General features: G+C 45.1%; 1 protein-coding gene across 2 annotated transcripts in view; it reads right to left on the bottom strand.

The window, feature by feature from the left end:
• The window catches only part of LOC132824512 (L-lactate dehydrogenase A chain-like), a 33,584-nt gene extending 8,446 nt beyond the window's left edge, over nt 1-25,138 (bottom strand). The window contains exons 1-7 of one of the 2 annotated variants that reach the window (XM_060839114.1): nt 25,060-25,138; nt 23,759-23,923; nt 22,183-22,297; nt 16,638-16,811; nt 14,651-14,824; nt 11,274-11,379; nt 7,754-7,877 (exon numbers count right to left, since the gene is read on the bottom strand). In XM_060839114.1, coding sequence (XP_060695097.1) covers nt 7,754-7,877; nt 11,274-11,379; nt 14,651-14,824; nt 16,638-16,811; nt 22,183-22,297; nt 23,759-23,884 — 819 coding nt within the window. In that variant the 5' untranslated portion in view covers nt 23,885-23,923; nt 25,060-25,138. Of the gene's footprint in view, nt 1-7,753; nt 7,878-11,273; nt 11,380-14,650; nt 14,825-16,637; nt 16,812-22,182; nt 22,298-23,758; nt 23,924-24,887 lie in introns of both variants that reach the window. The other variant, XM_060839111.1, reaches the window with a different exon arrangement.
• Between the last annotated feature and the right edge of the window lie 1,295 nt (nt 25,139-26,433).

Below are 26,433 nucleotides of genomic sequence, written 5' to 3'. Positions count from 1 at the left end.
ACCCCAGCCCTCCAACCGTAACAAGGACAGAACACCTCTGGTGCTCACCTTCCACCCGACCGACCTTCGCATAAACCAAGTCATCCGCCGACATTTCCGCCACCTCCAAAAAGACCCCACCACCAGGGATATAATTCCCTCCCCACCCCTTTCCGCATTCCGCAAAGACCTCTCCCTCTGTGACTACCTGGTCAGGTCCACGCCTCCCCCTACAACCACCCTCCCATCCTGGCACCTTCCCCTGCTAACACTGGAACTCCAAAACCTGCACCCACACCTCCACCCTCACCTCCATCCAAGGCCCTAAAGGAGCCTTCCACATCCATCAAAGTTTTACCTGCACATCCACTAATATCATTTATTGTATCCGTTGCTTCCGATGCGGTCTCCTCTACATTGGAGAGACTGGGCGCCTCCCAGCAGAGCGCTTTAGGGAACATCTCCGGGACACCTGCACCAATCAACCACTCCGCCCTGTGGCCCAACATTTCAACTCCCCCTCTCACTCTGCTGAGGACATGGAGGTCCTGGGCCTCCTTCATCGCCGCTCCCTCACCACCCGACGCCTGGAGGAAGAACGCCTCATCTTCCGCCTCGGAACACTTCAACCCCAGGGCATCAATGTGGACTTCAACAGTTTCCTCATTTCTCCTTCCCCCACCTCACCCTAGTTCCAAACTTCCAGCTCAGCACTGTCCCCATGACTTGTCCTACCTGCCTATCTTCTTTTCCACCTATCCACTCCACCCTCCCCCTACCCCTCACCTTCATCCCCTCCCCCATTCACCCATTGTACTCTATGCTACTTTCTCCCCACCTCCACCCTTCTCTAGCTTATCTCTCCGTGCTTCAGGCTCTCTGCCTTTATTCCTGATGAAAACGTCGATTTCGCTGCTCGTTGGATGCTGCCTGAACTGCTGTGCTCTTCCAGCACCACTAATCCAGAATCTGGTTTCCAGCATCTGCAGTCATTGTTTTTACCTCGTTGATTTTAACCCTACTGCGAATCCTCTTGCAAGGATGCCTGCCTTGAAGAAGTTTTCCTCCTCTCTCTACAAGAATCTCAGGGAGCCCCTCTCCCACTGCAACTCCCAGGTCATTTCCTCTGCCCTGAAGCTCTTCAACTATGTCCTGAAACAAACTCGCTACCACAGCCACATTTGTTTTCTCAGTGTCTGCCTCCGTAACCAACTCATCCCACACGGACTCTGGACCACCTTTAAACCAGCAGAGTTCGGACCTGAACAGGACAAACAGTACAGACTACAGATTCAAAAACACCAGCAACAGTTCTCCTTCAAAATCCTCCGCTCCACGCTCGCAGCAATGCGCCGGCACCTAACCTCTCTACAGTCAGCCCTGCCTCAGCTGAGGGCCACACTCTCTCAGAATTGCAAAGGACCCACTCTGTACTACATCCTCAGGAGAACTTAGACTCTCAACAAACTATTTCAATTCCATCTCAAACATCAAAAGCTGTAAGTACAACAAACTTTTATCTACCCACCTCCATAACCAGCACTCCTCAAACATTCCTGAAGATTCCCCCAGCCTCTGGGACTGCTTGAACGCCATTAGCCATGCAGCTGGTGCAGCTGCCACCCCCACGCTGATTGATGATGTCACTTCTGCCCCATCATGGCCAATCTCACAACCACTTCCGCCCTTCACAATTCCTCATGCATCACAAGTGACATCACTTCCGTCCCTCACATCATCGCTGATGTCACACGCTCAGTGATTTCTGCCACCCCTACTGCCGAGTCTGCCACCATTTCCGCCCCCGCCAACGCCACTCGCATGCACTCTGCTGACACGCTACCCCACAGATCCCACTGTCACCGTTCCTGGCCCCCAGAACCCTGAGGGGAACATCACCCCTGCTCATGACTCCACCCCCATTCCCCCCACCATCACACCCACTCGTTACCGGCTCCACCCCCACACCCACACCAGATCCCAGCTCCCAGACCTGCCGAGTTTTCGCCATCCCTCCAGACATTCCCCTCACTGACGACAAACGATCAGTCCTTCATCCCACTCCGAACACGCATCAATGAATTCAATACACGCCGTGACGTCGAACAATTCTTCCATCGCCTCCGCCTCCGAGCTTACTTTCACAATCAGGATTCCCGCCCACCTTCCGAGGACCCCTTCACCCACCTTCAACACACTGCACCCACCTGGACACCCCACGCTGGCCTATTGCCTGCCCTCGACCTCTTCATTTCCAACTGCTGCCGGGACATTAACTGCCTCAACCTGTCTCCACCCCCCACCCCCACTCCAACCTCTCACCCTCACAATGCGCAGTCCTCCAATCCCTCTGCTCCAATCCCAACCTCACCATCAAGCCAACGCATAAAGGGGGCGCAGTGGTAGTCTGGTGCACTGACCTCTACACCGCTGAAGCCAAACGCCAACTCGAGGACACCTCTTCCTACCGCCCACTCGACCACGACCCCACCCCCCATCACCAAACCATCATCTCCCAGACCATACAGAGCCTCATCACCTCAGGAGATCTCCCACCCACAGCTTCCAACCTCATAGTCTGGGAACCCCGCACTGCCCGGTTCTACCTCCTTCCCAAGATCCACAAGCCTGACCACCCTGGCCGACCCATTGTCTCAGCATGCTCCTGCCCCACTGAACTCATCTCTATCTACCTCGTTCCTATCCCCCCTAGTCCAGGAACTCCCCACATACGTTCGAGACACCACCCATGCTCTCCACCTCCTCCAAGACTTCCGTTTCCCCGGCCCCCAACGCCTCATCTTCACCATGGATATCCAATCCCTCTACCCCTCAATCCACCATGACCAGGACCTCCAAGCTCTCTGTTTTTTCCTCTCCAGACGTCCCCAACAGTCCCCTTCCACCGACACTCTCATTCGTTTGGCCAAACTGGTCCTCACCCTTAACAATTTCTCCTTTGAATCCTCCCACTTCCTCCAGACCAAAGGGGTAGCCATGGGCACACGTATGGGCCCCAGCTATGCCTGTCTCTTTGTTGGCTACGTAGAACAGTTGATCTTCCGTAATTACACCGGCACCACTCCCCACCTCTTCCTCCACTACATTGACTGCATTGGCGCCACCTCGTGCTCCCGCGAGGAGGTTGAGCAATTCATCAACTTCACCAACACATTCCACCCTGACCTTAAATTTACCTGGACCATTTCTGACACCTCCCTTCCCTTCCTGGACCTCTCCATCTCCATTCATGATGACCGACTTGACACTGACATTTTTTACAAACCCACTGACTCCCACAGCTACCTGGATTACACCTCTTCCCACACTACCTCTTGCAAAAATGCCATCCCGTATTCCCAATTCCTCCACCTCCGCCGTATCTGCTCCCAGGAGAACAGGTTCCACCACAGAACACACCAGATAGCCTTCTTCTTTAGAGACCGCAATTTCCCTTCCCACGTGGTTAAAGATGCCCTCCAACGCATCTCGTCCACATCCCGCACCTCCACCCTCAGACCCCACCCCTCCAACCGTAACAAGGACAGAACGCCCCTGGTGCTCACCTTCCACCCTACAAACCTTCGCATAAACCAAATCATCCGCCGACATTTCCGCCATCTCCAAAAAGACCCCACGACCAGGGATATATTTCCCTCCCCACCCCTTTCTGCCTTCCACAAAGACCGTTCCCTCCGTGACTACCTGGTCAGGTCCACACCCCACTACAACCCACCCTCCCATCCTGGCACTTTCCCCTGCCACCACAGGAATTGCAAAACCTGTACCCACACCTCCTCCCTCACCTCTATCCAAGGCCCTAAAGGAGCCTTCCACATCCATCAAAGTTTTACCTGCACATCCACCAATATCATTTATTGCATCCATTGCTCCCGATGCGGTCTCCTCTACATTGGGGAGACTGGACGCCTCCTAGCAGAGCGCTTTAGGGAACATCTCTGGGACACCTGCACCAATCAACCGCACCGCCCCGTGGCCCAACATTTCAACTCCCCCTCACACTCTGCCGAGGACACGGAGGTTCTGGGCCTCCTTCACCGCCGCTCCCTCACCACCAGACGCCTGGAGGAAAAACACCTCATCTTCCGCCTCGGAACACTTCAACCCCAGGGCATCAATGTGGACTTCAACAGTTTCCTCATTTCCCCTTCCCCCACCTCACCCTAGTTCCAAACTTCCATCTCAGCACTGTCCCCATGACTTGTCTGGACTTGTCCTATCTGCCTATCTTCTTTTCCACCTATCCACTCCACCCTCTCCTCCCTGACCTATCACCTTCATCCCCTCCCCCACTCACCTATTGCCCTCTATGTTACTTTCTCCCCACCCCCACCTTCATCTAGCTCATCTTTCCACGCTCCAAGCTCTCTGCCTTTATTCCTGATGAAGGGCTTTTCCCCGAAACGTCGATTTCGCTGCTCCTTGGATGCTGCCTGAACTGCTGTGCTCTTCCAGCACCACTAATCCAGAATCTGGTTTCCAGCATCTGCTGTCATTGTTTTTACCTATCACACAGAGCTCTCTAATGCCATGTCTAAGACCTCTCTCTGCACATGATCATTCTTCTCTCCTATCAATGTCAGATTCATGTTGTGATTCTGTTCGCCGAGCTGGGAATTTGTGTTGCAGACGTTTCGTCTCCTGTCTAGGTGACATCCTCAGTCCTTGGGAGCCTCCTGTGTCCGCTGCAGTGGCCAGTATATTGGGTCCAGGTCGATGTGCTTATTGATTGAATCTGTGGATGAGTGCCATGCCTCTAGGAATTCCCTGGCTGTTCTCTGTTTGGCTTGTCCTAAATGGTAGTGTTGTCCCAGTCGAATTCATGTTGCTTGTCATCTGCGTGTGTGGCTACGAAGGATAGCTGGTCGTGTCGTTCTGTGGCTAGTTGGTGTTCATGGATGCAGATCGTTAGCTGTCTTCCTGTTTGCCCTATGTAGTGTTTTGTGCAGTCCTTGCATGGGATTTTGTACACTACGTTGGTTTTGCTCATGCTGGGTATCGGGTCCTTTGTCCTGGTGAGTTGTTGTCTGAGAGTGGCTGTTGGTTTGTGTGCTGTTATGAGTCCGAGTGATCGCAGTAATCTGGCTGTCAGTTCGGAAATGTTCCTGATATATGGGAGTGTGGCTAGTCCTTTGGGTTGTCTTTCCCTTAGGCATCTGTTGATGAAATTGCGCGGGTATACTTTTTTGGCGAATACATTGTATAGGTGTTCTTCTTCCTCTTTTTGTAGTTCTGGTGTGCTGCAGTGTGTTGTGGCCCTTTTGAATAGTGTCTTGATGCAACTTCTTTTGTGTGTGTTGGGGTGGTTACTTTCATAGTTTAGGACTTGGTCTGTGTGTGTGGCTTTGCTGTATACCTTTGTAGTGAATTCTCCATTCGGTGTTCTCTGTACCATCACGTCTAGGAAAGGGAGTTGGTTGTCCTTTTCTTCCTCTCTAGTGAATCGGATTCCTGTGAGTGTGGCGTTGATGATCCGGTGTGTGTTCTCTATTTCTGTGTTTTAAATGATTATGAAGGTGTCACCTACATATCTGACCCAGAGTTTGGGTTGAATTTGCGGTAAGACTGTTTGTTCTAACCTTTGCATTACTGCTTCCGCTATGAGTCCAGAGATCGGTGAGCCCATGGGTGTGCTGTTGATTTGTTTGTATATCTGGTTGGTGAATGTGAAGTGTGTTGTGAGGCACAGATCCAGTAGTTTGAGTATATCGTCTTTGTTGATAGGTTCAACGTCCTGTTGTCTGTTCTGTATGTCCAGCAGGTTGGCTGGAAAACACTACATAGGACAAACAGGAAGACAGCTAACGATCCGCATCCATGAACACCAACTAGCCACGAAACGGCATGACCAGCTATCCTTAGTAGCCACACACGCAGATGACAAGCAACTGGGACAACGCTACTATTATAGGACAAGCCAAACAGAGAACAGCCAGAGAATTCCTAGAGGCATGGCACTCATCCACCGATTCAATAATAAGCACATCGACCTGGACCCAATATACTGGCCACTGCAGCGGACAGCTGGAACTGACAACCGGAAGCGGCAGATTCAAGCCACTATAAATGCCGGAGGAAAGATCACAAAGTGCTTCACGGGAGGCTCCCAAGCACTGAGGATGTCACCTAGACAGGGGACGAAACGTCTGCAACACAAATTCCCAGCTCGGCGAACAGAACCACAACAACGAGCACCTGAGCTACAGATCTTCTCCCAAACTTTGAATGTCAGAATCATGTTACATCATAATTTACATGATTCTCCTTACATACAAGTTCCCTCCTGAATGACCTCACTCTAATTTTAACATCCAGTCCCACCATTCTCAAATCCCAACCTCCATCAGAAGAAATAGTTTCTTCATTCCAACCCTTTTCACATTAAAAACATTTCAACTGGATCCTCTCTCAAATTCTCCACACACCAGGTTGCACAATCTGATTTGGAGGTTTTGTGAATCAGTGCCATAACCACTTTCAAAGCCAAATATATTGTTCTGGAGGTGGGATATCCAAAACTGAATGCAGTCCTCCAGATGGAGGTCTGATACTCTTATCTCAATGTCATATCCCTGCTAAACCCATCATTTCCTCACCCCTTGACACTTTAGCTTCTAGGTATCTACTTCATTTGTATCATTGATTTTAATTCATCAACCTGCACATGAAAACTCTGGAACAGATTGTTTCAAAGGGCTGCTACCCTTTGATTGTTTGTTGCTAAATTCAATCCACCCGAGGAACAAAGTTGAAAGGTTTTCAATAGCTGAAATGTTACTGAGCAGTCAGCTTTATTCAGTTGAACAGAGCCATGCACAGGGTGCTAATCAGTCAGGTACTTAGGAGCAGGGAGATGAGGCTGTGACCCTAAAAGGTACTGTTGCTCACTGAAAGACATGATCTCTCAATAGAAAGGACGGACACCACAAAGTGACCTTCAAGGGTCAAGAGCAATTGACACCAAATCAGAAGTGTCTACCACAGTGGAGATCCAGGGTACACCTGCATGAGTCCAGGCAGTTCTCAAAGGATTGTTCAAAGTCCCAAGAGCATTGGAAGGATTTGTTTTGTGAATCGCATGGGAAATAAAAATCAGAAATCTAGAGTGAGGAAGCCAAAGATATCCTCGGAATGGATGAAATAAGGCATGTTTGGAATGGGATCAGGAGAAAATAAAATATTTCGAAGAGTGCAGAGATCTACTAGATTCTGTGAGGTCTCACATCGAGCCATGGAATCACAGAGCACAGAAACAAACCCTCCCGTCCAACCAGTTCATGCCCGATATAATCCCAAACTAAACTAGTCCCATCTGCCTGCTCCTGGCACATATCCCTCCAAACTTTCCTGTTCATGTACAGTACTTACAACTTTTAAAAGACATTTAGGTAATTGTCCCCACATCCACCAATGCCTCTGCAAGTTAATTTCACATTCTCTGTGTCAAGAAGTTGCCTCTCGTGACATATAGTCTACATTTTTCTTACTGCTCCCTATCGCAGCTGGAGAATACATTTGGCAGATCATAACATGCATCAAAGCCCAATTATAGTTTTGTGTCAGTGTGGTTGAAGAGTACTTTTCATGTTTTGCTGTGAATTAGACATGAATGCAATATTCATCAGCACATAATCATAGGACATCAGGTACGTGCATGTACTGTACCCCAGTTGGAGGGAGTGCTGTCCCAATAGCACTTGCCACATGAAATCTGCATCAGTCCTTAATGGATTAGCAGCTGTTTAAAACCTACTTTTGCATTGATGGACACCAGGTGGATGGATCGAATGTTTTTCAAAATTGCATTCACAATACTGGCCACACTTAAACCAATAGCCCAAGAAGTGTATCCTTTCAGCCTTATGACATCATGGGTGCTGTAATGGGAAGAAAATGAAAGAATAAATTTTAACCAAAATTCCAATGTCCAGTAAAGTATCCCAAGGCCCCACATCACACTATTATACTTTGGTTAAAGAGTTCATTTGCTTCGTGGCATTTTGTGTGTTTTACTTAAAAGGTGAAATATTTACAAACCACAAGACTACAATATAAATCCTATTAAATATTCAGTGATTTCCTGAGAGTCTAACTCCAATTGTAGTTCATAAACAAAGTTCTTAGAACATAAACACTTAGGGGATAGTAACAGGAGTGGGCCGACTGGCCTTTTCACACTGCTCTTCTGCTCCAAAAAGTTCACCTGAGACTGGTTCCTGGGGTGGGGGGAGACTGACCTATTAGAGAGATTGGGCAAACTGAGCCTGTATTCTCGAGAGTTGTGAAGAAGGAGAGGTGATCCCATTGAAATGCGCAATATACTGAGAAGGGATTGTTGATAGGATGGCTGGGGATAAGATGTTTCCCTGGTCAACTAGTCTAGAACCAGAGGCACAATTTAAAAAATAAGGCGTTGCCATTCAGACCCAAGACAAGCAGAACTTTGTTTTACTCTGAGGGTTATGAACGTTCAGGATTCTTTAGCACAGAGGGCTGGGAAAGCTCGGTCTTTCAGGATGTTTAAGGTAGGGATTGATACATTTCTGATTACAGTGACAAATGGTGTTACAGAGATGGGGTGGGTAAAAGTGTTCAATCAGCCATGAATGGCCTCCATCTCTTCCAGCATTCCCATGTCTGAGCTTCTACCTCCATACCACTTCCTCACAATCTCCCATTAAGTGCATTTCCCTTAACACCCCAATTATATGTATGTAAATTAGCTCACTGAGCTTGGAGGTTTGTTTACAGACGTTTCGTCACCATACCAGGTAATGTCATCAGTGAGTCTCTGGTGAAGTGCCAGTAGTATATTCCCAACAAACCTTCAAGCTCAGTGAGCTAAATTACATACTTATCATCAACCTGAGCTACAAACCTTCTCAAAAATCACTAACCCTAATTATATTTTATTATTCACCATTCCACATAAATCTTTGGAGGGGATGACTGCATTGTTGCCCGGTTATACAGATTTCCTGTATGCATGTTATTCCAGCCCAGAGGGAAAACCCTGAATATAAAACAGCCACACTTTAAAATGGATATACTGGCCAGACCAGATATCCATTTCAAAAGATAGAAGCTGAGTCGGACCCCAACAGGTTCCTTCTGAAAATTTTACAAGTTCTTCCTTCTGGGATTAGATTAGATTCTCTACAGTTTGGGAGCAGGCCCTTCAGCCCAACAGGTCCACACCGAACCTCCAAATTGTAACCCACCCACATCCATTTCCCTCGAATGCACCTAACACTATGGACAATTTAGTATGGCCAATTTGCCTGACCTGCACATCTTTGGACTGTGGGAGGAAACCAGAGTACCCATAGAAAACCCATACAGACACAGGGAGAACGTGCAAACTCCACACAGACAGTCACCAGAGGCTAGAATCAAATCCGGGTCCCTGGTGCTGTGAGGCAGCAGTGCTAACCACTGAGTCACATAGGATGCGACTGTGAGTTTTGTATTCTGACATGAGTGTCACCTGGTTCCTAAATAATAAATTTTATGCAGTCAACTGCAGGTCAAAGGACAGACGAGCCAAGTGCAGGTTAAATGATCATTTCATCACCATTAAACTGGGTACGTAATGTTGGAAACTGGGAAGCATGTGTGGGGTGCACAGTAAATTCTGCATCTTGCTGCTATGGTGCTGTCAGTCACATTGACAGGTTGTTTATATTGACAATTGGCACCCTTACACTGAGATGATGGGCATTTAAATACAATCCCCAGGCTGGTCAAGGAGTGTCGAGAGTGGCGCTAGAAAAGCACAGCAGGTCAGGCAGCATTTGAGGCGCAGGGAAATCGACGTTTCGGGCAAAAGTCCAATGCCATAATGTATTGATGGCTGAATATAGCACAATACCTACAGTGGGTTTCTTTTCCGAATGTAGATGGTGTTGAATTGATTTCAAGGTCTGGGAACACATGACCCCACTGGAATCTCACTAGGTGTACAGATGAGCATAGGAAATGAGACAGCATTTCAATGAGTCCTAGTAAAACTATACAGCAACAATAGGCAGCCATTTGGTCCATCACCTCTGTACCAGCTCTGAAGGAGCTATCCAGTTCATACCCTTGTCCCACTCTTTCTCTTTAACCCTGCATTTGTTTTTCTTTTCAGACTGGCAGTTGCTATTGAACTTTCTTCTTCTGCTCATTCAGGCAAAACACTTGTCTAAAATAAAATCTCATGGGCAGCATTGTGGCTCAATGGTTAGCACAGCTGCCTGACAGCACCAGGGACTGGGGTTTGATTCCACCCTTGGGTGACGGTCTGTCTGGAGTTTGCATGTTTTCTGTATCACTCTGAAGTTTTCCTCAGTGCTCTAGTTTCCTCCCACAGTGCAGGTTAGGTAGACTGGTCATGGTAAATTGCCACAATATCTAGGCAATCTGCAGGCTAGGTGGATTAGGTAGAAACAATCACTGCAGATGCTGGAAACCAGATTCTGGATTAGTGGTGCTGGAAGAGCACAGCAGTTCAGGCAGCATCCGAGGAGCAGGAAAATCGATGTTTCGTCCTGATGAAGGACTTTTGCCCGAAACATCGATTTTACTGCTCCTCGGATGCTGCCTGAACTGCTGTGCTCTTCCAGCACCACTGATCCAGGCTAGGTGGATTGGCCATGGGAAATGCAGGGTTACAGGTGTAGGGTTAGGGGGGTTGGATCTGGGTGAGATGATCTTTGGAGGGTTAGTGTAAACTCAATGGGCTGAATGGCCTGCTTCCACGTGTTGGGATTCTAAGATCTCTGCCCTCATGTTGGTTCCTTTATATTTTTTAATCTATCCTCTGGTTACCTGTTGACGGGAAGTTTCTTCCTATTTATTCTGGCTTCATAATTTCAAACGGTTGTTGAATCAACCTGCATTCCCTTTCTAGTCGCAAGCAGAGTTGACCACATTTCGGTAATCTCTCCACAGCAGTGACTTCCTCCATCCCCATTATCATTCTTATTAACTACCACCTCATCCTTATCTGTTTCCTAAAGGGCAGCGTCCAGAACTGAACACAATTACATCAACTGAGACCTTACCACTAACTTAGAAATACTTAGTGTAACCATTTTGCTGTTGAGTGCTCAGCCTGTATCTCTGATGGGATCCCAAGTGTTTCGTGTGAATTGTTATTTGTTTTCCCCATCACGTTCAAAGAGTTTTGTCGGTGATCCGCAGCAGATGTTTTGTGCAGCACTGATGTATAACCTTCTCTGCCAATGTACATGTTTTTCTTTTATTTACTTCAACCCCTTAACATTTACCTTTCTATAACCTTTTTATGGATCTGATCTCCCTGTTCATTTGCAAGCTTTTCATCCAACGACTCCAAGTTGACACCAGCCACATTTGCGCTGCTCCAAATAGCAACTGCATAAAAAAAGGTTTAAAAACAATGTTAGTTGTCATTAACTTGTTTCGTGCTTCACAAAGCAGAAAACCTGGAATTTTAAGTAAAGTGCTGGCCTTTTTAATTATAAAGGGCCAAATCAGGAAAAACACTGGTCATCACTTTCTGGCAAGAAATAAACACTTACAAAGATTAACCTTCATTTAAACACATCCCTCCCACTGTCCTGGCAGTAATAGCCTGGAAGACTAAATGCTCTTGAGTTTATTGCTATGGTGCTCTTACAAAGTAAATTGAAAATAATGCACGGTCAGCACTATAAGGAAAGCATGCTGCATCCTGGCCAGGTAATGAGAACGCTGTCAAACATGAATCATACAACCAGTGAACCTATAGCACAGTATGTGCCTGTCCTAATCTGAGCAGTTGTGCTCACTGCTGAAAATGTGTTGCTGGTCAAAGCACAGCAGGCCAGGCAGCATCTCAGGAATAGGGAATTTGACGTTTCGAGCATAAGCCCTTCATCGTAGAAAAAAAGCATTCCTGATGAAGGGCTTATGCTCAAAACGTCGAATTCCCTATTCCTGAGATGCTGCCTGGCCTGCTGTGCTTTGACCAGCAACACATTTTCAGCTGTGATCTCCATCATCTGCAGACCTCATTTTTTACTCAGTTGTGCTCATTCCCACACCCCTACTTTCTGTCCATAACCCGATATGTTCCCCATCCTCAAAAATGAGCCAAATCTCTTTCTCCTCCATCATTTCAGCTGGAATATTTCAGATCCTGAATTCTCCTCAGCTCTCCTCAATTAGCTTGGCTAATTATTTGAAATGCAGGAAAATCGATATTTTGGGCAAAAGCCCATCTCCAGCATCTGCAGTACCCACTTCCACCTCGTCATTTGAAATCTCTGGTAACGTCCATCAGGCAAAGGGAATAGTTTCTCATTTCCAATGAGATATTCTAAAGGGCATGCGATGATTATTTGGCTTGAAATACTGTGGAAGGCAACAGGAAACAGTCAAGGCAGTTGGCACTATGTTTCGGCACAACATCATGGGCCAAAGGGCCTGGTCCTGTGCTGTATTGTTCAATGTAACAGTCCTTGTTTGAAGGCATGATAGGCTGAATGGCCTTATTGTGCACAGCAACTATTCTATGAACCCTGTCAAAAGTTATGGTCATTCTTTAAGATCTCTATTAGATCATTTCTTAACCTTCTCTGCTCCAAGGAGAATAATCCTAACTTTTCCAGTTTTTTTCTCATAGTCGAAGTTCCTCATCCTTGGACATACCCTGACAAACCTCCTCTGTACCTTTTGCTGGCTTTTACATCTTACAGGAAATGGGGTCCAGCACAGTCCACAATATTCTGGACTGACAGCTAATTCGGGATTTATGAATTGAGTATTAATTTGATCCCACAGGCTGAATTTAAGAGAAGCAACTGGAGTACCACTCCTTACTATGATAATATCGATTTGTTATTCAGACATTAACCGGTGGTAGAAGCTGGTACAATTGTAACATTTAAAGAGGCATTTGGATGGGTATATGAATAGGAAGGGTTTGGAGGGATATGGGCCGGGTGCTGGCAGGTGGGACTAGATTGGGTTGGGATATCTGGTCGGCATGGATGGGTTGGACTGAAGGGTCTGATTCCATGCTGTACATCTCTATGACTCTATGAGTGGGGCATGAAATGAGGAACCTGCCTGTTTTCCCCAAGAACTCAATAAAAAGACAGATTAGGCTTGTTAGATACCAATAGACACAAACATTTAGTGGTAGCCACTGGTTTTCTTTGCAAAGTGGAGAACTGTGACCAGTAATGTTCCACAGGGGTCCATATTGGGACCACTGTTGTTTGTGATATACATAAATGATTAGATTAGATTAGATTACTTAGTGTGGAAACAGGCCCTTCGGCCCAACAAGTCCACACCGACCCGCCGAAGCGAAACCCACCCATACCCCTACCCTTACATTTGCCCCTTACCTAACACTACGGGCAATTTAGCATGGCCAATTCACCTGACCTGCACATCTTTGGACTGTGGGAGGAAACCGGAGCACCCAGAGGAAACCCACGCAGACACAGGGAGAACGTGCAAACTCCACACAGTCAGTCGCCTGAGGCGGGAATTGAACCCAGGTCTCTGGCGCTGTGAGGTAGCAGTGCTAACCACTGTGCCACCGTACGAGGAAGGTATAGGTGGTCTGATTAGCAAGTTTGCAGGTGGCACTAAGATTGGTTGAATAGCAGATAGTGAAGTGGACTGTCAGAGATTGCAACAGAATATAGACAGATTGGAGAGTTTGGCAGAGAAATGGCAGGTGGAGTTCAATCTGGGCAAATGCGAGATTGGAATTTGCATTTTGGAAGATACAATTCAAGACTGTAACTTGAAAAGCCCTGGGGAAAATTAATGTGCAGAGAGATCTGGGTGATCAGGTCCATTGTATCCTGAAGATGGCAATGCAGGTCGAAAGAGTGGTCAAGAAGGCATACGGCAAGCTTTCCTTCATCGGACGGGGTATTGAGTACAAGAGTTGGCAGGTCATGTTACAGTTGTATAGGACTTTGGTTCGGCTACATTTGCAAAACTGTGTACAGTTCGGGTCACCGCATTACCAACAGGATGTGGATGTTTTGGAGACGGTGCAGAGGAGGTTCACCAGGATGTTGCCTGGTATGGAGAGTGCTAGCTACGAAGAGAGGTTGAGTAGATTAGGATTATTTTCATTAAACAGATGGAGGTTGAGGGGGAACCTGATTAAGGTCTACACAATCATGAGAGGTATTGACAGGGTGGATAGCAAGAAGCTTTTTCCCCAAAGTGGAGGGCTCACTTACTAGGAGTCACAAGTCCAAGGTGAGAGGGGAAAGGTTTAAGGGGGATAGAGTCATAGAGATGCACAACACAGAAACCGACCCTTTGGTCCAACTCGTCTGTAACGACTAGCTATCCCAACCCAATCTAGTCCCACCTGACAGCACCTGGCCCATATCACTCCAATCCCTCCCTATTCATATACCCATCCAAATGTCATTTAAATGTTGCAATTATACCAGCCTCCTTAACAATAAAATTTAATTTGAAATGATGTTTATGCAATATATCAAATCATATATTTCAGAAACGCTTTGTATGAAAACTAAACAAACTACAGTGCAAGATAAGTGCAATTTATGTTGATAATTTAGAACTAAGTGTGGGACTCGGCTGACACACACACACACACTTTCTGAATATTTTGCCAAACTAGCAGCTGGTGACTACATACCACTTTCATCTCCTTGTTCACCAATGATGTAAGCGTGGACACTGATTGGATTAATCCTCAGCTTTGCACCCAATAAGAAGCGAAATCTAGCAGTGTCCAAGTCTGTGCCTGTGCCAATCACACGGTGCTTTGGGAAGCCACTCAGTTTCCAGGCGACATAGGTCATGATATCCACTGGAAAGCAAAACAAAAGTCCAGAGAAAATAAAACTTCTCCTGTAATTATAAACCAGATAAAATTGAAAAGTTAACATGCGAGAAAGATTTCATTTTCTGGCTGAATATCCCATGTTCTCACTGTCTAAACAAAAATATTTAAATACTAGTAACACATGTTAATAATGAGTGAAAGAGACAGATAGACTATGATCATGGTCTGTAGAGATTTCATTATAAATGGTGTGGTGTAAAGACTATCATTTCATTTTCTGTATATTTGGTTATGGGCTAAAACAGCAAAACAAAGACTGTTGTAAAACCAAGGACTATGGAAGGAATTGCTGACTTTGATTACTTACGCTCAATGTGTGTAATGTTTACACTGCTGCTTTGTTCAAGCTCTATAAAACACTGGCTGCAATGGTCCCAGCACTCCAGGGTATATGAAAATGACAGGTGGATATGAACAAGATCGGTTTAAGTGATCGTGACCAGTTATCAATCCCAAAGGTCATCAGCCTGACAACAATGGTTTGATTGGTCCCAATAGCTTTATCGATAAGCCTTCAGATCCTCTGGGAGGTCAGACAGCGTCTCTCCCTGTCTACAATAAGAATATCAGAAGCCTGAAGAAAACCAGTTATTTTCTCCTCTCAGTTGCTGTAAGCTGCTACTCTTAAGCAGTAAGTAAGAGATTTTGCAGTTAGTGTTTCAATCACGTTGTGCCTCCTCTGAAAGAACCTGGAGGAAGGAAAAGTGCTAGCAAGCCAAAAGGACCTCTCTCACTCTTACCACTTGATATCAGCAAGATTCAGACTGACAACTAAACTTGTTGCTTGTGATATGACACAACCATCAAGTCCTGATGTGGAATCTGAACCTGGATCTTCTGGTCCAGAGGTAGGGCCCCCTGCATCACAAGACCTCCTTTCTGAGGCAGTGCTTTTCTTTCAACAAGTATCACAAATGATTTAATTTTTTTGCTCTTCATTACAATTGCTATTAATGGGATCATAGCAGGAGGGTAGTTAATGACAGAGTATGTTACAAAAGCAATTTCCGTTTATTGGTGGAGGGACTGAGTTTTGAAGCCATGAGGTCATGCTGTCACTGTACAAAACTCTGGTGTGGCTGCACTTGGAGTATTGTGTACAGTTCTGGTCACCGCATTGTAGGAAGGATGCGGAAGCTTTGGAAAGGGTTCAGAGGAGATTTACTCGGAATTTGCCAGGTAGAGAGGGAAGATCTTACGAGGAAAGACTGAGGGACTGGAGGCTGTTTTCGTTAGAGAGAAGAAGGTTGAGAGGTGACTTAATTGAGACATCCAAGATAATCAGAGGGGTGGACAAGGAGAGCCTTTTTCTTAGATAGTGATGGCTAGCATGAGAGGACATAGCTTTAAATTGAGAGGTGGCAGGTATAGGACAGATGTCAGAGGTACTTTCTTTACTCAGAGATTAGTAGGGGCATGGAATGATGTGCCTGCAACACCAGTAGACTCGCCAACTTTAAGGGCATTTAAATGGCCATTGGATAGACATATGGATGAGAATGGAATAGTGTAGGTTAGATGGGCTTCAGATTGGTTTGACAGGTCGGCGCAACAATGAGGGCCGAAGGGCCTGTACTGCGCTGGAATGTTCTATTAACACTGTTTTTCTCTCTCCAGACACTGCCACATCTGCTAAATTTCTCCAACAATTTCTGTTTTATTCCAGATTTTCAGGACTCTCTGTATTCTGCTCAATATTATTCAGTTCTGTGGGTTAACTTTCCAGGGTGTCACATATACAGCTACAGACATATCTTTTAATCATTTTAAACTTTACCTGGATTAGTAACAATTAGCAAAACAGCATTTGGACTGTGCTTAACCAGCTGAGGGATGATCTCCTTGTAGATAGCTATATTTTTCTGCAGCTGTCTCCTTTTGACTTCCCCTACTGCCTGTCTCACACCAGCACAGATGATGCAGATCTTGGAATCTTCCGTAACCAGAAAGTCTGCACGATGGTCAATGAAAGAGACAGACATTCAGATTAAAAAGTTGCTGTTTTCAAAACTAAAGAAAAAGACTTGGATTGCACTGACTCCTTTCCCCAAATATTCCATTATAAATAACATGAATGTGACAGTTCAAATCCACATCTTCTGCTCCTTGCAATACCATACCACCAAGTCGGTTTGTAAAATACACACTACCATATTGTTCAAAGGAGTAGGAAAGATGTTGTTAAACTTGAAAGGGTGCAAAAAAAGATTTACAAGGATGTTGCCAGGATTGGAGTGTTTGAGTTATAAGGAGAGCGAGAACAAACTGAGTTGTCATCTCTGGTTTGTTACCCCTGCTATGTGCTTGCAAGGCAAGGAATAGGGAGAGAGAGGAGCTGAACATGTGGCAACAGGGATGGTGCAGGAGGGAGGGATTTAGATACCTGGATAAATGGGGCTCATTCTGGGGTAGGTGGGATCTCTACAAACAGGATGGTCTACACCTGAACCAGAGGGGTACCAATGTTCTGGGTGCAGACGTTTGATAATGCTCTTTGGGAGGATTTAAACTAATTCAGCAGTGGATGGGAACCTGAATTATAGCTCCAGTGTCCAGGAGGTTGTGAGTAGAGAGGTCATGAATAAGGTTTCAAGGTCACAGGAGTGTACTGGCAGCCAGGTTTGAAATGTGTCTACTTCAACACCAGGAGTATTTGGAATAAGGTGGGTGAACTTGCATCATGGGACTTAGATGTTGTGGCCATTTCAGAAACATGGGTAGAGCAGGGACAGGAATGGTTATTGCAGGTTCCGGGATTTAGATGGTTCACTAAGAACAAGGAAGGTGGTAAAAGAGGGGGAGGTGTGGCATTGTTAGTCAAGGACAGTATTACTGTGGCAGAAAGGAATTTGATGAGGACTCATCTACTGAGATAGTATGGGCTCAGGTTAGAAACAGGAAAACGAGAGGTCACTCTGTTGGGAGTTTTCAACAGGCCTCCAAAAGGTTCCAGAGACTAGGGGAAAGGATCCCTGAAAGTTGCCACCCAGGTTGATCAGGTTGTTGAGAAGGCATCCGGCGTGTTAGCTTTTATTGGTAGAAGGATTGAGTTTCGGAGCCACAAGGTCATGCTGCAGCTGTACAAAACTCTGGTGCGATCACACTTGGAGTATTGTGTACAGTTCTGGTCACCGCATTACAGGAAGAATGGGGAAGCTTTGGAAAAAGTTCAGAGGACATTTACTCAGATGTTGCCTGGTATGGAGGGAAGGTCTTATGAGGAAAGGCTGGGGGACTTGAGGCTGTTATTTGTTACAGAGAAGAAGGTTGAGAGGTGGCTTAATTGAGACATACAAGATAATCAGAGGGTTAGAAAGGGTGGACAGTGAGAGACTTTTTCCTCAGATGGTGATGACTAGCATAAGGGGATGTAGCTTTAAATTGAGGGGTGATAGATATAGGACAGATGTCAGAGGTAGTTTCTTTACTCAGAGAGCAGTTGGGGCATGGAATGCACTGCCTGTATAGGTAGTAGATTCACCAACTTTAAGGGCTTTTAAATAGTCATTGGATTTGGCATATGGACGAGAATGCAATAGTGTAGGTTAGATGGGTTCAGATTGGTTTCACAGGTCAGTGCAACATCAAGGGCCGAAGGGCCTGAACTCCACTGTATTGTTCTATATTCTATGAGAGGCTGGATAAGCTGGAGCTTTCTTCCCTGGAGCGCCCTGGAGCGTCAAAGGCAGAGGGGTGATTTTATAAAGGCCTAGAAGATTGAGAGGGAGATGGTTAGGCTGAACAACCAAGGTCTTTATCCTAGGATAGCAGCTGAGTCCAAAACTAGAAGGTTTAAGATGGGAGGGGAAAGATTTAAAAAGGACCTGAAGGGTAACTTTTTTTAAAGCAAAGGGTGTTGCGTGTATGGAATAAGCTGCCAGAAGATGAGGTGGAGGCTGGTACATGACAACATTTAAAAGGTGTCTGGATGTGTTTAGAGGCACATGGGTTAAATGCTGGCAAATGGGACTAGGTCAGATTGGGACGTCTGGTCAGCATAGAGGAATTGGACTGAAAGGTTTTGTTCTGTGTAATTCCATGACTAGAGTTACAGCACAGAACTGCTGCTTACCATATTGTATTTCACAGCTTGATTACTGTGTGAATACATTGTTCAACAAAACATGATCAACAATGAACACACTTTTCTCTGTGCTTTCAGGTTAGATTAACTACAGTGTGGAAACAGGCCCTTCAGCCCAACAAGTCCACACCAACCATCCAAAGAGTAATCCACCCAGACCCATTCCCCCACCCTATATTTACCCCTGACTATGGACAGTTGATCATGGCCAATTCACCTGACCTGCACATCTTTGGATTGTGGGAGGTAACTGGAGCACTCGGAGAAAACCCACGCAGACACAGGGAGAACATACAAACTCCACACAGACAGTCACCAAAGCTGAGAATCGAACCCATGTCCCTGGTGATGTGAGGTAGCACTGCCATCCAGTGAGCCACCATGCCACCCAATTTTGGAATCGTTCCTTTGAGCAGCTTCAGAAATAATAGTTTTGTCACACCTTTCCCGAGGGGATTTCATCCCTTCTCCCAGTTCCCATTCCGTTTTTAAGGTCCCAGTGAAAGTCATGCCCCATTAATCAAGAGAAAACTCTATAACAGAACATTCAAACATTGTATCAGGAACATCCACAGCAGGTAATGATATTACAGAAATAATACGGATAGATAATGGATGACTGAGTCAACATCACGTTCAACTATAAAAAAAAGTCTTTACAGGAAAAATATAACCATAGCACCTAAAAATATCACAAATTGTCTAGCAACAATTCAGGCCATGGAATGAATGTCTTTTTTTTCCACTCATTCAATCACCCAGGTGATTTGTCACTGTGCCAACTATTGAATTGGATAGAGATAGTCTTGCACAGGGACTTGGGAGTGATGGTTGATTCATGACTGCACCTGAAACCAATGGAAGAAGTAAATAAATTGCTTAAGCATATAGTTGGAGCAATCTCCAGAGGTTGATTCAGGGCTCGCCAATTCTCAGTTGCTTTGACAAAAACAAGCAAACCACTGGAGACAGCGCAGAAGAACACGACAAGACTGGTCCTGAGATTTAACGAGATGGGATATCAAAACTTCAGAGCTGAAAATGTGTTGCTGGAAAAGCGCAGCAGGTCAGGTAGCATCTAAGGAACAGGAGAATCGACGTTTCGGACATGAGCCCTTCTTCAGGCTCATGCCCAAAACGTCGAATTTCCTGTTCCTTGGATGCTGTCTGACCTGCTGCGCTTTTCCAGCAACACATTTTCAGCTCTGATCTCCAGCATCTGCAGTCCTCACTTTTTCCTATCAAAACTTTAGCTCTGGCATTGAAAGAATGTTGGGGAAAACTTTCTGTGGCACATAACATGTTTCATGTAAATGTTAACCCGGATATTACTTTAAATTAAATTAACAGAAAACAAAAGCACATTTGAAATAGGAGCAGAAGTAGACCACTCAGCCCTTCCAGCCTTATCTAAAGTAGGCAAGCAGGGGGCTGGAAGAACACAGCAAGCCATCAGGTTTCAGGTGTAACCCTTCTTCAGGATTGACTCACATTCCTTCCTTTTATCGAACTTTGATCTAACCTTGTGGGAATAACACAAGTTAACTTCCTGACAACAGGGCTTGGAACAGATATTAAGAAGAACTCGGTGCTGATAATAGAGGGAAGGCAATGGCTTTGTGGCATTAACGCTAGACTATTAATTCAGAAACTCAGCTCATGTCTGGGAACCAGGTTCAAATCCCACAATGACAGATGGTGAAATTGAATTCAATGGAAAAAAAAATCTGGAAGTAAGAGTCTAATAATTAATTGTTGGAAAAACCCATTTGGTTCATTAAAGCCCATGAGGAGAGGAAATCTGCTGTCCTTACCTGGTCTGGTCTATGTGGTTGACTCTTAACTGCCCTCTGGACCATTAGGAATGGGCAATAAATGCTGGCTTAGCCAGAGCTGTCAACATCCTGTGGGTGAATTTAATGATTTTACAGAATTTTGTATCCTGCAACGTTATTCTGGCTGATGGTGTCACCAACACATTTACTGAATTGCAATAGAGCAGAAATTTGCTTCACTTATCAACAGAAAGTGAACCAAAATGCAAAACATGCCCCAAAACAGCAAATGAAATGGGTTGCTACCATCAGCAGTTCACTATTTGTCACCATTCCCCCCCAGCCTTCTGCTGGTCAGTGAGCACAGGGTGACGTGTGAATGGAAGATGGGAGGGTGTACAATACCAACAGCAATAGGAGGCTTTGATGAGCATGATGTTATTTAAGTGCAAGATGGGAAGCTGTCCATTTGAATTTGAAGAAAACAAAAGGGACTGCTTTAAAAGTAGACGGGCGTATGCAGTGGTCGACACAGGCCAATTTGATGGGGTTGGGGGGGAGGGGGGAGGCGCGGGGAAATAGTGCACCATAGTCACTGTAACAGAAGATGACAAATTTATATGAGCTGGATCTCAGTCTGAGTTTTAGGGCCAGACCATTCAGGAGAGATATTAGGAAGTACTTCTACACACAAAGGCTGGTAGAGATTTAGAACTCTCTTCCACTATGACACTGGATACTGGATCAGTTGTTAAGTCTAAATCTGAGATAGGTAGATTTTTGTTAACCAAAAGCTATCGACAGTTATGGGCTAAAGGAGGTACGGGGAACCTCGATTATCCAAAGGACACGGGCGGGGGAGTATTGTGTTCAGTTACCTGAATGCCTGATAATCGATGCCGGATAACATAGTTAGCCACGCATCAGGACCTTGCAATTTTGTTCGGATCACCCGAAGTTCGGTTAATCGAATGCTGGATCATTGACGATCCTCTGCATATGGAGTTAGGCCACAGACCAGTCATGGACTCACTGAATGATGGAACAGAGTCAATAGTTGGCATGGTGACAAATCACCTGAGTGATTGAATGAGTGGAAAAAAGACATCCATCCCATGGCCTCAACTGTTGCTTGGTAATTTGTGATATTTTTAGATACTATGGTTATATTTTTCCTGTAAAGACATTTTTTACAGTTGAACGCCATGCTGACTCAGTCATCCATTATCTATCCGACACCTGTTCCTATGTTCCAGTTTCCAATATAAATGTGGGCATAAGAACACATGACACAACAGGCTGGCAGGAAACGCATATCAAAAGAAGATTTGTATCATATTCAGTTGGTGGGGATGTTTGATGAGCAATTTCTGAGCCAAAGATGCAATTAAAATGCAAAAGAAGTAAAATTATATTTTCACACAAATTCAACGTCATAATAAATTCCATGCTCCATCACTGACCTGTGTCTGCTGAAATTTTGGATTTCAGAAAGAGGCTACCATGGAGCAAATCCAGAGCTTCACCCCTCAGTTTGTCTGCCACTCTATCAACTAGAGCCAGTTCATCAGCGATATGCTGCAGGAAGCAAAACAAAAACAGACTTCATATTTGGAAAATGCTGATTCAAACAGTGTCCAACATTCCTGCTATATGTTAAATATATATTCGTGCAGTCATGACAACACAGGAGGCCAGGCAGCCTATCAAGTCCATGCAACATTGGTGATACTCCTCTTGTTTATCATTGAGACCATAAGGCTGTATTGTTTAAAGTGTCTGTAGGTTTGCCTGCTGAACTTTGTTCCTGTTTTTAACTGAGTATTGACTTTGCAGCACTGTCCACGTAGGGGCGTTGGTGGTGTGGTGCAAATGTCACTGCCCTAGTAATTCAGAGGCCCAAGCTAATGTCCTGGGGATGTAGGTTCAAATCCAAACACAATAGTTCTTAAAATATGGAACATGAAGCTCATCTCAAATGTTTGTGATCATGAAGCTATTATTGGTTATCTTAAAAGCCCATTTGATTCACTAACATACTTTGGGGCAGGAAATCTGCTGTCCTTACCTGCATGCAAGTCCAGACCTGCAACAGTGTGGTTGACTCCTAACTGCCTTCTGAAATGGCCAAGGAAGCCCCTCAGTTCAAGGAGATTTAGAGATAGATGTCAAATGCCAGCCTTACCAAAGACACCCACTTCCCGTGAGCTGAAAAAAATAATCCGTCGCAGTGATGCACTCATCTTAGTGCTGTCTATATCAGCTTACTGTGCACAAACTGAGTACAACCTTTTCTCACTTGGCAACCGTTGTTGCACTTTACAGCTTTCGGGTGTAGGTTTGCTCGCTGAGCTGTAGGTTTGATATCCAGGCGTTTCATTACCTGGCTAGGTAACATCATCAGTGGTGACCTCCAACCTCAACCTGAGCTACAAACCTTCACAAACCTTGCAGTATTTACAGTGATTGGTGGAAGCATTTTGGCACATCACACCAAATCTATAAATGCAAGTCTTTTTTTTATATTTCCCAATGAGCATTGAGAAATGTGGAAATGCACAGAACAGAAATGAGTGCCTTTCAAAAACATTTCAGAGAGCAGTTAACAGTCGATCCATTTCTGTGAGTCTGTGAGTCACACTGTAGGCCAGACCGGGTAAGGATGGCAGATTCCGTCCCTGAAAAGGACACAAGTGAAATAGATGGTGTTTATGGTATCTGACAATTTCAATGTCACCATTACTAATGATTTATTTTTAAATTCCAGGGTTAAGCTGCCACGATGGGACAAACTGTATATCACTGGGAAGTAAAAAACCTTTAAAACATGACCACATTTTGGTGAAAGATTAAAGAAAAGAAACCCCAATAAATTAAGGCACTTAAGTTGCATTTACAACAGCAATAGACCTGGAAAATCAAAGTCCACCTTAGTTTCAATTTGAATGTTACTGAAAGCACAAAATTTACAAAGAAGCACTGGTGTAGTGATTGTTGAGGAAAAGTGCTTCACGGATTAATGAATGCCAGACTGCTTACCTGCTGTAGAATGGAAATCGCACACGACATGCCAACCTGTCCAGCACCCACAATTGAGACTTTCGATGTTGCCTTCATCGGAGTGTCAGCATGCACCTCGTGCATTAATTTGTTTTTCAAACTCATCGTTTCAAACTAACAGGTGAACGTAGAAAGACCGAAACTCTGAAGGGAGAGAAAAAGAGCAGATATTAGTGTGGCCCACAAGGTGAGCAGTTTGTTCAGAACAAGCAGGGGCTGATCATCTAACAGCTACCCGTTCAGTGCTGAAAGACTGAGTTTGACAAGTGACATTTCATTACTTCTATTGAAGGTGAATCATTTGTCTTTTGGCTGAATCTTTCTTTGGTATTTAAAAGGTATTTGCTGGAGTTCTGCATTTACAAAAAAAAAGCCTAATTATAAAAACTGAATCACATTGGACTGGAAACATTAACTCTGACTCTCTCTCCATGAATCCTGCCAGACCTGCTGAGTTCCTCCAGCTATTTCTTTTTACCTTAGGTGGGAAATGCAGCGAAAGTGAAAAGGTAGGCGAATTAATACCCCCTCCCCCCATATTAAGTGACTCAAAGTTCACCCATCCACCCATCCCTTTCACTGATAAGAGGCCAAGTGGGAAAAAGGTTATTGTCCTAGACGGTTTCAGTCACACGGTACAAAGCCCCCACTAAAAGGGAATTCCCAAAAAGCAAGAAAGTTTTGGGGGGAGAAAAAAAAGAGAAAAAGTATTTCAGTCCTTATCCACTGTCAAAAACCATTTAGCATCAACAACGTTGCGAGCCTGGAACTTATCTTTATTAAGATCTTGATCTCAACCAAATGGATCAAAACCACCCCCATGTTGATTATGATTTCACTAAAAACTTCCCGATTCATTGAAACATCTCAGCTGGATGGTAGGATCAAGATCACACAAGTGTCATTTCCAGAGTGGAACTACTGTCTCAAACATTTCTCCCCAGGGCCAGTATTTTTTCCTTAAACCCTTTGATGAATGCCTCTTTTCACTCATCCCCTGGTCTCTTGCTCAAGTTTTCTGGTGATGGCTAGGGCTGTACCTGTGTATCCCCCCCTCTCTCTCCCCTCCCCTCCTCTCCCTCTGGGATTTCTCAACCACCAGATTTACCTCCGTCTCTCTCTTCACCTTCTGAAGATGTTTCCTGCCAACCGCTCCTTCCTCTCCGTTTTTATTCAAACTCCGAAATCTCCGCTCCAAATTCTCTCCTCCTCCCTCGCGCAGCCCCCTCCCCCCTTCTCAATAGAGCAGCCGCCTTCAGCTGCAATGATATAGCGCCTACTTGTCTCTGTCGAAGTTCCGACGGGACTGGACTGTTCTTCCAAATCTAGGGCTACGCAGCCAATGTAACCGAGCTCCTACCGACAATCCAGCCCACAAAAGCGACAAGGGGAGGACCAACTCTCTCTCTCTGTCTATACTGAAACCCCTCCTCACCGGGGTTTGGAGAGATCACACCTTGTCTCAGTTTACACAAAATTAAGTGCCTTTCAAAAACTCCCCAGTAATCACTGCACCAGCGTTTTCTTTAAATTTCATGCTTTGACCCACATTGTAAGGTGAGGGCAGCTCAGTGATCTTTGATTTTATTGCAGCTGTAAATACAACATACGTGCGTTTTTGCACGTATTTATTGATTGATTGAATCATTTATTGCTTTTTTTTCTTTAATTTTCCCTGATATGTGGTCATGCAAAACCGGCATTTGTCGCCAAATTTACTCTGAGTGGTTTGCTCAGCCAATCCAGTTAAGAAAGTAAAAACAATGACTGCAGATGCTGGAAACCAGATTCTGGATCAGTGGTGCTGGAAGAGCACAGCAGTTCAGGCAGCATCCAAAGTGCAGCGAAATCAACGTTTAGGGCAAAAGCCCTTCATCAGGAATAAAGGCAGTGAGCCTGAAGATCCCTCCACGCTTCAGGCCCTCTGGCTTTATTCCTGATGAAGGGTTTTTGCCCAAAACGTTGATTTCGCTGCACTTTGGATGCTGCCTGAACTGCTGTGCTCTTCCAGCACCACTGATCCACAATCCAGTTAAGAGCCAACCACACAGTCATAAATTAAACACATGTAGCAGTTTCAAGAACAGCTTCTTTCCCCGCTGTTATTAGACTTCTGAAAGGATCTCTCCAATTTCAAATTTAATGTTGACCTTGCTTTTAGTGCACCATCTTTGCAGCTGAAACATTGTATTCCTCGCTCTGTTGAATCACCCAATGATCTTCGTATGTTATGATCTGCCTGTACTGCATGCGAAACAAAACGTCTCACTGTACCTAGGTACAGGCAACAAGAAAAATCGAAGACTTGAACAGAATAGAGAAAGAACCTTTGGCCCATTGAGTCCATACTGGTCATGCACTGATCTATTCAAACCCCACTTTCCAGCATTTGTCTTTATGCTATGGTGTTTTAAACTGTCACAAAGCTGGTTCTTTTTTTTTAAAAGCTGCTCCTTTTCTCAAGGATACTGTGTCCTTGGTTTTTCTTTCAGAGGGGTTGTAACCATCTCCAGGTGCCCATTAGACTGGTTTGCTACATTTTTAAAAGTTCTTGTCCAATACCATCAAAATTAGCCTTCCTCCAATTTAGAACTTCAACTTTTAGATCTGGTCTATCCTTTTCCATCATTATTTTAAAACTAATAGAATGATGG

The sequence above is a fragment of the Hemiscyllium ocellatum genome, chromosome 18, assembly GCF_020745735.1.
Source record: "Hemiscyllium ocellatum isolate sHemOce1 chromosome 18, sHemOce1.pat.X.cur, whole genome shotgun sequence".
Lineage (NCBI taxonomy): Eukaryota > Metazoa > Chordata > Chondrichthyes > Orectolobiformes > Hemiscylliidae > Hemiscyllium > Hemiscyllium ocellatum.
Note: the sequence above shows the minus strand (reverse complement) of the source record. Positions and strands in the feature narration are given on the sequence as shown.